The sequence below is a fragment of the Erithacus rubecula genome, assembly GCF_903797595.1.
Source record: "Erithacus rubecula genome assembly, contig: SUPER_Z_unloc_2, whole genome shotgun sequence".
NCBI lineage: Eukaryota > Metazoa > Chordata > Aves > Passeriformes > Muscicapidae > Erithacus > Erithacus rubecula.
Window position 1 is genome coordinate 12,801,547 of NW_027635860.1, and position 14,291 is coordinate 12,815,837.

A 14,291-nucleotide genomic window follows, 5' to 3' on the forward strand; every position below is an offset into this window, starting at 1 on the left:
CGGTGCGGGGACATCGGTGTGGGGACATCGGTGCGGGGGACATCGGTGCGGGGGACATCGGTGCGGGGGACATCGGTGCGGGGATATCGGTGCGGGGACATCGGTGCGGGGACATCGGTGTGGGGACATCGGAGCGGGGCGCCTCCGAGCGGCCGCGGGGCAGCTCCCGACGGGCTCCGCCGAGCCGAGCCGAGCCGAGCCGAGCCGAGCCGAGCCGAGCCGAGCCGAGGGCGGGCGGCGGGGCCGCTCCTGCCCGTGCAGAGCGGCGGGGCGGCGGGCGCGGCTCGCCGCGGGTCTCGGAGGCCGGGGCGGAGCGGCCGAGGCGGAGCGGCCGGCGGGGCGGAGCGGCGCCCGTGACGCGGCGCTCCGGCGGCGGCGGGGCCGGCGCTGGCGGGCGGGGGCTCTCTCGGCGCGGAGCTTGTGCGCTGCGGCCCCGGGCGCTCCGGCGGCGGCAGCAGCGCTCTGGCCGGGGGAGGAGGTGCCAGACTCTGGCGTCGCGTGCGAGCGGCGAGGGGGAGCGGAGCGGCTGCTGAGGCGGCCGGAGGAGGAGGAGGAAGAGACCGGGCAGCAGCGCCGCTTGGTCGGCCCGGCGGCGGTGCTGCCGCCCCACTTCCCCGCTGGGCGCTCTCCTGCCCGCGAACTCGATCCGTGCCCGGAAACTCTCGGCTCTCCTCTGGGTCGCGCCGGTGGGGTCTCAACACGGCTCTCGGCCCCGGCGAGGCGGACGGAGGAAGGCGGTGCGGGGGGCAACTTCTCGCACTTCTCCGGAGAAGGCTTTGGGCCGCCCCGCTCCTGGGGCGGCAGCGCCTGCGGTCCCCGCCGCGGCGGGAGAACTTTCGCCTCCGGTCGCGGGGCGGCGAGAGGGGCCCGGGCGCGCCGGCGGCGGCGGGAGCAGCGCGGGGGCGGCGGCGCCGGCCCGGCAGCCGCGGAGATGAAGCTGAGCCGGCAGTTCACGGTGTTTGGCAGCGCGGTCTTCTGCGTGGTGATCTTCTCGCTGTACCTGATGCTGGACCGCGGCCACTTCGACCACCCGAAGAGCCCCCGGCGGGAGGGAACGTTCCCCAAGGTGAGCGGGGCGGCGGGCGGGGCGCGGCGGGCGGAGGTGCAGGGGAAGGCGACCGTGCCGCCAGCACCGTCCCCGGCCGTGCCGCCGCCGGAGCGCCGAGGCGCGGCGGGCACGGGGCCCGGCGGGGCGGGGGCCGAGCGGGGCCGCCTGCGGGCGGCGCTGGTGGCGGCCCGGCGCGGGGCCGCGGTGGGAGCGGGCGCGGGGTCTGGCGGGGCTCGCCCGGCGGGACGGGGCGGCAGGGACGGGCTGCGGCTCCCCCCGGGCGGAGCGGGGTGCGAGGCGTGCGCGGGCAGGACGGGGAGAGCTGAGAACTCGGGACCTCAGCCGTGTCAACAACAGGTAGGCTTAGGGACATGCTGACTTGGCGACCGCTTGTCTTTCTGCTGAGCGCTGCTTTCTAGCCGTAACAGGCTGACCCGGCTGCTCCTCGTGGTTAAACGGCTCAGTTCTTCACTTTCCTGTGTTGGCTGCGTTGCAGAGAAGTTTAAAAGCTGCGTGTAGTTGTGTTCTAATAAGGAATGTTTGCCCTTGAGAAGAAACATGAATTTCAGAGAGGACGTGGTTTGCTGTGCAGAACGGCAGAATATTGCTGGCTATACACAGCTGTGTGTTCTTATAGATAAAAAACCCAGCAATACCCCACAACCCAGAATAGAAATTTATAACCTATTTACACTTGCACGGTACTTATTTCTATTTTTATTGGGAACAAACCGAATGAAAGTAGTAAGACTTCAAGTGAATAAAAGAACTCTAAAAGTTTAGTTGAAAAGTAACAATTATCTGTCTGTTAGAAGCACTCTTGTTTCATTCAATGTGAAAGTAATAATTGATTTATTTTTTAATGTAACACTCAAATGTAAAGAAAGAGAGCAGATCCGTTCTGCCTTTATTCCTTCAAGTTGCGGTTCAGAGGTCAGCCTTTAATTTTTGCAGGAAGGATCAGAACAAGAGGAAGAGGAGCAAGACAAGGCTGGCTATAGCAGCTGTGTCTGTTCAATGTGTGACTCCAGCAGGAGAGTAACGCCACATGCTGCTCTTGTAACAACTGAGTACAAGTGCTGCTTTGGGGATATGGGCAGTATCTGATGTAAGGAAATGACTTAATGTATCGTTATTCCACCAGATGAGTTTAATACAGGCAAAGTATGGAACAGAAAAGCTCATCCATGGGTATTGTTTTATATTTTAATGTTAGATTTTGGGTTAAATACTTGAGTAAACAAGGAAGATTTAGTAGATGTGTTTTGTCTTCCATTGTCAGTATCTTGCAGTGGAAATTCGTGTCTGTTCCTGTCCAACACGGTCTTACCTCTTGTTACCACAGGTTTGGTACCTTAATCTGTTTTCAGGCCTGTTCCTTCTAGGTGGTGTAGCCAGCTAGAGACAGATGTTTCTTCTTTTATCCTCCTCCCTCCCCTTGATCTTCTAGAACAGTCTGTCAGTGTTTACTTTTTTTTGTCTTTTCCATGCCTAGATTTCTTTGAGGCTTCTGATTCTGACTGGGAGAAACTTCTGCCTCTCACTGGTCCTTCCTTTGGGTGAAAACAGTTATCTCTTCCTTTCTTGCTGCTTTGTCTTTTGAGGAAGTTACAGATGAAATTCAAATGTTTCACTTTGTTACAACTGTGAAACCTCCGACACCTAGCAAACGCTTTCAGAGTTTTACAACAGCAGTTTAAAACAAATGCAAAAGATAAAGGACAGAATAGAAGCTTCCAGAAATATATGAAAGAAACACTTTAATACTACTATCTCAGCTGAAAAAAGTTGTTTGTGTCAGTGCAGTGTTGCCAGAGCTCAAAGTACTCTAAGTGAAACTAGCTGCAGATGTAAAACCTTCAGGCTGTTTTTGTTTGCAAAACACTATGGCAGCAGACTGTTGGTTTAAGAATGCGTTCTCTTTTCTAATAACAAAGGTCAATTTTTTTTTAGCTTAGAAAAAGGAATTAAGACTTTTTTGTTTTTCCCCTTTGTTCAGATGTTATTGGTTTGATTCGCTTCCTACCTCTGATTTCGCAACGTGCTTTGCTGTTTCTCTGTGCAGCTCTGCTAACAGCACACGTCACCTTTCATGTCCCGGAAGCTGCGCATTGATTAGTTTGTTCTTTCTGACCTACGTGGCTTACTGTTGGGTCAGAGAAGTGGGTACTTCCGAAGCAGTCCCTAGTTTAACTCATAAGCATTTGCTAGTAGGTGTTCTGCTTGTGTTCTACCAGAACAAGAGATGGGATTTTTCGACAGGTGGTGTCTGTTGAGCTGTATCCTCCTGAAGTGTTGTAGTAACTAGTGCCAGTAGCAAAATAAGTTATTAGAACTGCAGCTCCATTTTCATGACCACTTTTTTCCCAAAGCAATGTGCCTTCTCTTTGTGTAGTCTCGAGGTAGCTTGCATCAGACTTTTTTTTTTCTAGGCTTCTCAGAGTAGGCCAGTGTAGCCAAGAGTGTCCTTACAGAACTTGCTTACTCATTTCAGAGTTCAGGACACCAACAAAAATTTCTTGCAGAAATGATTTTTGGGCAAGACCTCCCAAGATGAATCAATATGGACAGATGACTTTGTTATCTTTAACCAAATATTTAAATGCCTTTAACTGTGGTCTTAAACAGAACCCATGGTCGGGCTTGGAACACAGCAGAAACTTTGTGTATTTTCTGTTGCAAAAGCTGGCATCTGTACTCAGTTTCACAGCGTTTGCCACACCTACCTACGTTATTGCTGCAACAAGGCAACTATAGCAGAACTTCAGCCAGAGTAATTTATAGCCTTGCCATCATTGGTGGTGCATTTAAATCATAATAGCAGAAGATCTCTTTGTTGCCATAGGATGGAAGCCACTGTTAATTTGGGGAAAAATAGGTACATATAATATGTAGATCAAGGCTTACTGATCTCTCCTCTGTAATTCCTGCCCGTATCTTTTTGGATCCTGCCTGTTTGTCAGGCATATATTATTCTGGTGGTGACCATATCAGAAGATGTGTTTATCTGTTCCTATCCATGGGATGCTCCTGTCTCAGGACATATCAGAATATCCTGAGCCCTAGTGTCCTGTCTCAAGGCTATGAACCATGTTACAACATTGCACAGAGATGAGCTCAAGGTGCAGGGAGAGCCATAGGTGCATTTTTAGGTTATTATTGTACCAGTTATCTGTACAGATCATTGTGTATAAGGTTCTTCTAGTTGAATATAGTGGGAAAAGGGCTGGGTGCATTGTTTTTGCTAGCAATAATACAATATTCTCTCAAATCTTGTGTGGCTGCAGAGCTGAGGAAGGTTCAAAGTTCAATGTTTAGGCCTAACATTGTGCAGCAAATGTCATGTACAAGTGATGTGTGGGCTAAATTGGTAATTACTCAGTGAAAGCTATCAAATAAAGTCAGAGAAAGATTCCATAAGCAGCTTATCCTGTTGAATTTGTATTATTGTATACAGATGAATACCAAATACTGATAAACCCATACAAATCTAATCTGGATTTTGGACTCGTATAGAAGAAACAAATATTTAGCCTAGTGACTTGTGGGGTGTTTATTTTGATTCTGGAGTCTCACCTAAGCATGCATGGCACCTAATAAAAATCCAAGTAAAAAAAAAAAAAAAAAAAGTGAAGGGTTTGTTTTTAATGATGTCTTGCATCAGAAATATATGCTCTTTATGTAGTCTTATGATGAAAGTTAATTTTTAATGATTTTCATGGCTAAGCAAGGGGAAACAGCATCACATTGAATCATCCTCTGTCACTACCTGACAGGTAATGCTTTGAAGTTGAACTTTTTCCTCTAAACGACTTTTCACATGGCTTGGTTAACTCTTGTGGAACAATATTTCTGCACTTTATGAAATATTGTTTCTGGAAATGCATTTTTGAAAGTCAAGCCTGCTATGAGTTTGGTAGATAAATGGACCAGCACCAAGGAATGGTTCATTTTGTCTTTACTCTTTTATTTAAACTTTATTAAAAGGCAAAGCAGAAACATACATCAACTACCATGCTTACCATTTTCCTTTTCCTAAACAACTGTTATTTGAATAAGATCTCTTTAGTCCCTCCATCTTCCCCACATCCCTCTTTGACCATCATTATTGGAAGCATACTCTCATGTTGTGTGTGTTAACTGCTTTTATGAATTCATTGAATGTACTGCATCAAAGAGAGGTAATCAAGCACAGTTCCTCTCAAGTAGCTGGCTTGGGTGGGTTTGTTTTTAATTTTTTTTTTTTGTCCTTCAAGCAAGTCATTAAGTGTCCTGGCAGTTGGTACTGGTTGGATTCATGCTTTCAAGGCATCTACACAATAATCAGATACTCCAGCATAAATGTCACAAGTGGTGATTGTTCCTGTAATTGTTCCTGAAATCCATTACTCACATGGAGTATGAGCACACAGGTTTTGAAGCTGCTGCATGTTCTTAGCAACTGGTGTGTTTTTGTGAGCTCGTTTAGGAGCTTTCTGACCTTTGTTACATAACAAGGAACAGGGCCCTGTTTGTAGAAGTATTGGAAGCAGCATGGTCAGGTATTTCAGGAAATGTTTGTTTGTCTCTCTAAAATGTGAATAGTGGCAATTAAGGTTGTGCATAATTTTGAAGTACTCATTTTTTTTGACATCTGAACACTGAAAAACTGTGGGCACAGTGACTTCTACTAGCACTCTTTTGAGTTTTACATTAGAGGAGATTGAGTGTTGAGTGAAAAAAATCCATGGAAGGATTAATTTTTTCTGGATTTGAGGCATGCTGACTTATTTGAAAACAAGTTCCTATTAACACAATTTAGTAAGTTCACAATTTAAAGCCTTAGAATGTCATGGAAATGATCTTGAGTGCAAATAATGAAAATCTAGGATTACTTCTGCTGAGTTTCTAGGAGTAGCTTCCTTTGTGAACATAATTACAGGTCAGTAAAAAAATCTTTGTTTTCCCAATGTTCACAGAGTGTATTTGTTTTTGTTGCTTGCACATTTTGTGTAAAGTTCTGGCTAAACAGCAGTCAAGCAGAAACTATTAGCTTCCTTCAATTACAGTCTTTAAGTCTCGTGTGAAATGTTGAGCAAAATGTATTTTTCAGAATGCATAGTCTACAAAACTAACTCTTAATTACAATTGAGCAGATCCTTCTGCTACCTAGAGTCATTGTCTAACTTATATTCTGTAACTGTATAAACTAAACAGAGGTTTTCTAGTTTGTTGTCACTTGAGCTTTTCTTTGTCTAACACATTATTTTAAGTTTTGACTTGTTCAAATGAAAATAACCATCATTAAAGTCCTACTCTTAATGGCAGATAAGTTGTCCTTCACTTCTCTACTGCTAGGTATTTAAATAAAGATTCAGCATAGGGTAGGGAGGAGAATCAACAAAGAGATGAACACAAAATGTATCAGCAACAAGAGTAGTGAATATTTTTCAGTTTAGTTGACTTTAAACTGGATATTTCTAGATTTCTTTCTTCTTGCCTTCAGGTCATTGATGATGGTATCAAAACTAGTCCCTAACAATATGCCTTGTATTTGTCTTTGTAAATGGCATGAAGCACAAGTCTACTGTAATAGTACAATAAACATTCTTGTTATTGCTGCCTCTGGTGATAAAGCAAAATGTGAAAACCTATCAGCTTCTTAAAATCTATTTGTCAGGCTGTTGCATGTTTGGATCAGAACTTTCTCATTCTCTTAAGAGAACACACTTTAGTAGTTATTTAATTCAGAAGAATTCCAGTGTTTCTGTAAAGAGACCTTTTTAAGAACAGTACTTAAAAGAAAATTACTAACGAGGTTTCTTATGTTCTTTTCATTGTCACAAGTACACATAAGCTCTCTGCACAGATCAGGAAATCCTTCAAACCTTGATTTGTCCTTTAACTGGTACACTGTATGCTGGTTTTTTTTTTTTTTGTTCTGTATCCTGCTTTGCGAAGAATACATGCTGAAACAGTGTACTCAAATATTCAGTTTTGGTATATTGGCTTGCGTTTTTATGTTTCACCTGCTTGTTTTCTCTGTGCAGGAGGTGACCATTTAATTGCATAGTTCTGTTCACTGTACAGTGCCCTGATTGTGAACAGAGAACGCCCCCTGGTCTTACTACCTTGATAACCTGGCATCTCATGAGAGTTTATATCAAGATTTTGGCAAAGATAGCATGTGATTTCTAGAGATGTACCTGGATATAGTCTCTGGCAAGACTGGTGCACAGAAGTGTTATGATGACTGTCATTCAGTGCAGCCAGAAAATGAGACTTTGAGTCCAGTTTCCTCACTGCTTACTGTAGTAAACATATAGGCAATGACATGGATTCCAAATCCTTTGAAGAGCTCCATCCATTGTGGTGCTCCACTTTCTTCACCACAGTTCTTTGGTACACCAGAGCCTTTAAAGCAGGACACTGACAGCTTCTTTCTGGTCTCCTTTTTGCTCATGTGGGTGAGAAAGGGATTTGCTTTGAACCAAGCACTCACTGCTTGCTAGCTGAGTCTGGATGCAAATAACCAAATTCCAGTTGGTGTAACATCAGAAGTCTCTAATCTTGATTTCTTCTCTGCCTGTCTGCTTCTATGAGCTCTCCTTATCTGTGACCTTGCCATACTCTCTCTTCTATTATTTGAGCTGGCTGTCTTTTTCCTGATGGAGTGATCACTAGTGGTCTGTTGAAAGCCTTCACTGCATTCAGAGAAGGAAGGTGAATTCACCCAGGAAATGAAAGTTCTAACTAGCATCTTTTCTGCAATGTACAGTGTTTAGATAGGAGAAACTGAACACTCTCTACTTCCTCAGAATGAAACGTTGAACTCTCACTGTGTTACTGGGCTTCCCTCCTTGGGAATTATTGGGTGTCACTGTGCACCTTTCTGGAGAGTCCTTGCTGCAAGTCAGGCTGGTATCTGTAGCAAAGAGAAGGACAGGCAGAGGGCAGTGGGAAGGCAGACTGCTCTGGAGTATTTGGGGCATGAAAACTGCTGAAGGGTTCAGAGTGACTGAAGCATAAGGAGCTGTTTATACAGCTGATTCATGTGGTGATAGTGGCAGATTTCTCAGGGCAACTAACAGGTGTGGATGCTTCTTGTTTGAAATGTGAATAAGGTGTCTGGATCTCTGTCGCTTTCACATGAGAAAATTTTGTTGTGTAAGTTCAACCCTATGTAACCACTGGGGTGGTGGACAGGTGTGCTGCTCATGTGATGCCATTCTCCTACCAAAGCATCTGTAGCTTCTTTTCAGTAGATTTATTTGCACTTGCATTTCTTGTAGGAGTGCTTCCTTTGTGGTGAAGTAACAGGAGGATTTGCTTTACTGCTTTTTAATAAAATATTTTTTACACGTTTATCCATATGTTATGACAGAGAGAAATGAAAGAAACTTACAGCAAAGTTGTTACAAACTTTTTAACTGGTTGTGTAGGCTAAGTGATTCATGTTACTTTTAGTTTCCTTATGTTAAAACAAGTATGTAGGCATCCTTTGTGTTATTCACTTGTACTAGGATATACCTAGTGTATCTCCAATTTTCTGTGCAGTTGAATTTCTCAAAGTCTTGGATAAAGGTTGCTCCTTTTCTGAGAAGACCTGGTGCTGTGAAGTCAGGGGTAGTTCTGCTAACATTTATGACTTGTGTACCTAGTAAAATTTTGCTATTCAGTATCTACAAAGCCATGCAGAACCCAGCATTTCAGACAGAATTGGTCAATGTAACATTGGCACATCTTTGCTCAGACTAAAAAAAGTTAAGAAATCTCTCTGCTCACCCTCCAATGAGTGGAAAAATTAAAAACTTATTTAAAAAAATACTCTTGGAGCATGGTTTTAGTAATGGAGAGGATCTCTGTGTTTTATCTTTTAATTAGACCTATTTAGTGTCCCATGTAACATCTGTCTGTCCCATGTAATCTGTTTTTCTGGTAAGACACAGTCTGTTACTAGCAGCTAATAAGATCAAACAGCCTTGAAGTAACTTCAGTTTGGTACTGTTTGGCTTTGACATTTGAAGTCAGTTGCCTTCCTTTAAAAATCTTGAAATTTAATTTACTTTCATTTATTACATTAATTGTTTTGAGAAGTTGCGGTGTTTTCCATATTCCGCTCATATTTTAAAATCATTTTACAATTTAACAGTTTTTTTTTTTACTATTTAAAACAAAAAAGAAGCAAAGGTGAATGTGCAATGAGAATAGACCTAGCTTTTGCAAAATTGGGATCCATGTGAAATTTTCACCTTGAGAATGGATTTGTAGCATGAGTTATTTTCATACTGAATGAAGACTGGGATACATTTCTCATCTGAGACACAGTTGTTTCTTAAAGTTAATTTTCATGGATCTGATATTTTACAATAAAAAGCAAAATTATTTTGATGATCTCAAAAATTTGATTTCCTGCAGTTTTAACTTGGGTATTGAGGTCTTGGTTGCATGTTCTTAATCATAGCTTTTTATTTAGTGTTTTGCATTAAAGTTGAGTCAGCACATAGCACGTTTAAAAGCTTTAGAAGAGAGGCATGATGTATCTCACAGTCTCCGAAAAAGAAAGCAGGATTTTCCCTATTAATGTCCTCTGTTAGGTTCCACAGTGGGAGGTCTTCATAAGGATCTCTTTCTCCAAATAACAGAAGATCTACCTCCAAAGTTAAAGTAACATACTTTAACAAACTTCTGAAAATCAATGTCCTAGGTTGGCTGGAACCTTGCAACTTACAAATTATTGCTGGATTTATGTAGCAACGTATGAAGTAATTGATGTTTGAAGGTCATCTGGATACAAATTGCTATTTGTAGACAGGGAACTTGGTTTGTGAAGAAAAATATTTTGTCTCATAATATACAGTAAACTGGTAAGAACTTGTTATAGATTTTTCAAGGTTTAAAGTATGATAATTTAAATGAAAGGTATGTCTTAAAGATATGAAATAGACATGACCTCCAAATTTGGAGGATGTTTATGTCTGTTTTCTAGAGACTGGCAGTATATGCCAGTGGAAGGATCAATCAAACACTAATTTTATGAGGTTTTTATAGATTTTTTTTTTTTTCTCCACTGTGTCTGTGTTGTCCTGGAGAGTGTATAATTGTCTGGATGATATAAACCTGATTGGTGGTGTATTCTGTGACCAGGAGGTTGACAGGCTATTGCTAAGCAATGTAAAACTCTTTTTGTGTAAGAAGATGTAAAATACTTCTGTAGAATACATGAATGAGAATAAGAATTTTGAACAGTTGTCTGATTGTATAGTTGTAGAGACAGTGTCAATAGTGGTGGGAAAGGTGAGAATAGTGCTTTAGCTGCTTGCACACTTGACAATTCTCAACTGTAGTTATATGCAGTGAAGCCTAGAATGATTTGTATAGATGGTAGCTGTACTGTAACTTCCTAGGAATCTAAAGATCAGAGCATCTGTTGGGCAGCCTGTAAAGCCCCTATCAAGAATCATTTTATCTATGTTATTTTTAGATTGAGTAGCATGATAAACTATTCGGCTTTGTATAGAGAAACCTTTCTTAATTTCAAAACATCACATGCAAGGGAATACACCAATTCTACATAGAAATGTGCACACAGTATCTTTAACATAGCATTTGAAAGATTTTAGTCTGGTTGTTTCTTTTATGCCACCAGGTGGCATGGGACTACAGTCTGTTTTTTTTTTTTTTTTTCTTCTTTCCAGTGTTCCATCATCTGCATATTGATTTCTTCTTGTTTCCAGTTCATCACTTTTATAAGTTTCTATAATCTATCTTTAAACTGTTGGGATTCTAGGATGTTGGTCCTACAACTCAATTAGCTTAATCTGATTCTGTTGTCAAAATATTCTTTTCCTTTTGGGAAGCAATTGCTGTCTGCCTGTGTTGCATTTTAAAACCTGCTACTGTTTTCATGATGTATCAATCTAAGAAACAGAAACAACAAGCAGCGGATCAGCACTTCACACAGCCCATAAAATGAAGAGACAAACCAATAGATTTAAAAAATTACTAAAACATGTTCTCTGAAAACTACAAAAAACTCCCACAAAGGTAGAATTATAATAATGACAGTTTAAAATAAAAAAAAACTTTGATAATTCTTGGTAAGGGTTTGGGGGGTTTTTATTGTTTTTGGTTTCTATTTTGTTTGTTTGTTTGTTTGTTTGTTTGTTTTAATTCCTGCAGCTTTGCAAAGTCAAGAGAATTTGAATGTGTGCATCAGTTTAGAAAGAAGACCTAATCCTTTTCAGACTACAGTTGCTGAAAAGAAAAATGCAAATATTTCAATATTTTACTGTCAAAAGGGAAAAAAGCATCCATGTACAGATGTTGTTTTTTAATATTATACTGTAGTTCCAAGAAAATAAGACAGTGGTGCTGGGGAAGCATAATTAAAAACATAAGTCACAGAGTAGCTTTCTATTGAATCAATGGTATATGTGTTGAATGTAATGGTAAAATGTAGAGGCCTGAAACTGCAGCAGGTTTTGCTGTTATGACAGCTGTTTGCAAAAATATCTAATCATACATTGTATATTTTGGGGTCTGAATTCAACTTTAATAATGGAAAATGACTGGGGTTTTTGTTCTCTTGTCATTTCTTGTTACTTTAAAGTCATTCTGAGAAAATGAAGAGATTACTATTAATGATGAAATATCCCTAAGAGTATATGAAATAATCTGACTCTTTTGAATCTGTAGAAGCTAACAAATTCATTCGTGATAAAAAACATCCCCCAGATAATTTGGAAGGAGTGGCTAGTAGATGAGAGGGTGGTAGTGTTTTCAGGTGTCTTGTTTGGCTGTGCTCCCTCCTGCATTCCATCAATACAGTGATTAGATGCTATTAAATTGCACTGTTGGATCTGTCTCTTCCTTGCCCTGGGAGATGTGTTCACTTCTTTCAGTTCACACTGGTGTTGTTCTGCAGCCTTCCTCTTGTAGAGCACTCCAGAATATCTACAAAAATCCTGTTTGGCAGTTGGAGATGACATTCTAACTAAAAATGCCATTAGCTTGATCTTTCTCTTACAGGATTTTCTTGATGATTGTAATGGTCCAATTATACAGATTATTCCTGTGATCAGGCTGTTAAAAGACCTTTTATCCATGAAGTTCTTTGGTTAATTTCTCTCCAACTTTCCCTGAAAATCAGAAAAGTGGTATTTTTTGAAGTATTTTACATATGGGAAAGACCTGAAATGTTTACCATATCCTCTTAATCCCATCACAATGTGACTGATTTATAAAAAATCGCTTTCTGTTTGATGTTCTGATGAATGAAAAGATCCTATTTTTGGAAATAAAAGATGTGAAAAAAAGTTGGATTAGATATAATTGCTGCTTGACGCTGTGAGACTTTCAAGAAAATCTTTGTATCACTGGTTAAATCTTGTGCTGTGAATTCAAGTTCATAGAGGAAAAAAATATCTTTTGTGATTTTCTCTTCTACTGAAAAGAGCAAGTTCTGTGTGTTGGGTCAATTCCTTGTTAGTTTGTCTTTATGTAAAATATAAAATAAAGATATATTTGGATTTTGTATGAACCAATACTATTGTGAATTTTTGTTGTTGTTGTTGAGGCTTTTTTGGATCTGTTAAGAATTTTTCTGAGAAATAATTAAACTTTACTTTTTATTTCCTTTTCCCCAGGGCCAACTTTCAATATTACAAGAAAAAATAGATCATTTAGAACGCCTGTTGGCAGAAAATAATGAGATTATTTCAAACATACGCGATTCTGTGATCAACCTGAGTGAATCAGTAAAGGACGGACAAAAAAATCCAGAGGCTATAAACTTCAGTCAAGGATCTGTTTCTGAGCTGTTCCCTTCTGCTTCAGCTTTGCTTGCAGTTGATTCTGAGGACTGTTTGTTTGCTTTGAAAAGTGGAAGTCACAGTCCAGGTGTACAGGTAAGCAGTATGCCTTTCTCTCTGATTCTGCTGGAGTTTTAGTTATCACTCTGTTTAATTCTGAAAATGTCAAGCTGCAGCTAAAAGCTTTGTACTAAGACATATTGGACTTTTTGAAGGGACTGCTGTATTTAGCATGTTATGAAACTGTTCCTTAATATCTTATTGAAAAGTTCTCTGGAAATTGAAAAAAAAATTATTATGAAGAGCCAGCATTTGAGAAAACTGAGAATTTAAAACAAAAAAAAAGTGATTATTGTGCCATCCGTTCTTTGGTAACAATTTGAGAATCTCTTGAGTTCCCCCAAGTCTTCTAAAACTGATGAAAAATAAAGTGGAAATAGTGGATAGTCTTGGTTTAAATAGATTTTACTTTTATGGACATATGCATTGATGAAGTTTGTTGGGGAGGTTAAGAATTAGTAATTTCAAAAAAGTCTTGGGTCCTGTGTTCCCTTTTGAATGTCATTTCTGTATTTCAGCATTCCTGTGTGTCTTCAGTTTGTATAGGCACTTTGATCAGAAAGGAGGAACATATACAATGTTGACTGGTTGGCAGAGGGAGGATGAAGTTTTTAAAGTCAAACACTTCAGGCTGAATTTATTTTACTTTCTGGTAATGCTTGTGAGTTCATGGACTCTTATATATTCAATTTTAATGGAGTGATTCAGGAGCACTGAGAATACTCTGTGAAGTTTGTGATCTGTACTGTTTTTGTGAGTCTTGTGGGAGAACTATAAATATTCATAGTACTCTAAAGCAAAGATTAAATTTTGAAGTCCAGCTTTCTTATTTTAGAATTTAAAGTATTTCTATTGCAGGAGAAAGACTGTGGACTTCAGACAAATAAATACACATATTAGAACAATTGTAATCTCTGATGTATCATGCTCAATACCTTTAAACTCTTCAGGGATAGGCACTATCCTTAATGTCTTTCATAGAGAAAGTAGACATTTTAAAGGCAATATCTGAGCATTTCTTTGTGTGTCTGATATGCATTAAGACTTCTGTGGAGGGAACTGAAACATCTGGATCTGTGGTTACAGGTTTTCAAGTTGTTGTATTATTAACAGGTTATTTATTGTACAATCTGTTACCATGTTAGGTGATGTACTTTTTTATGTGCGTTAAAGTCAGTACTAGTAAATGAATTTTGAGATAAAATATGTTGTCTTAAATTCCTGGCCATGTTAACCTGTTATGAATGGAAAGTAAAACTTATTTTCTAAAACTACTCTGTTTTTTGCTTCACACTTGCAGAGTATGAGAACATACACCTTCTATCACCCAATGCACTTACTGCCTACCTGATGGGAGGCTGTTGTAGCAAAACTGCTTTTGGATGATTTTG

At 40.7% G+C, this 14,291-nt stretch overlaps 1 protein-coding gene across 1 annotated transcript in view; it reads left to right on the forward strand.

Annotated features, from left to right (window-relative positions):
* The first annotated feature begins 307 nt into the window (after nt 1-307).
* MAN2A1 (mannosidase alpha class 2A member 1) overlaps nt 308-14,291 on the forward strand; it is a 107,119-nt gene continuing 93,135 nt past the window's right edge. The window contains exons 1-2 of the mRNA XM_079331052.1: nt 308-1,066; nt 12,676-12,936. Of these exons, the coding sequence (XP_079187178.1) occupies nt 932-1,066; nt 12,676-12,936 (396 nt within the window). The 5' untranslated portion in view covers nt 308-931. The remainder of the gene's footprint in view (nt 1,067-12,675; nt 12,937-14,291) is intronic.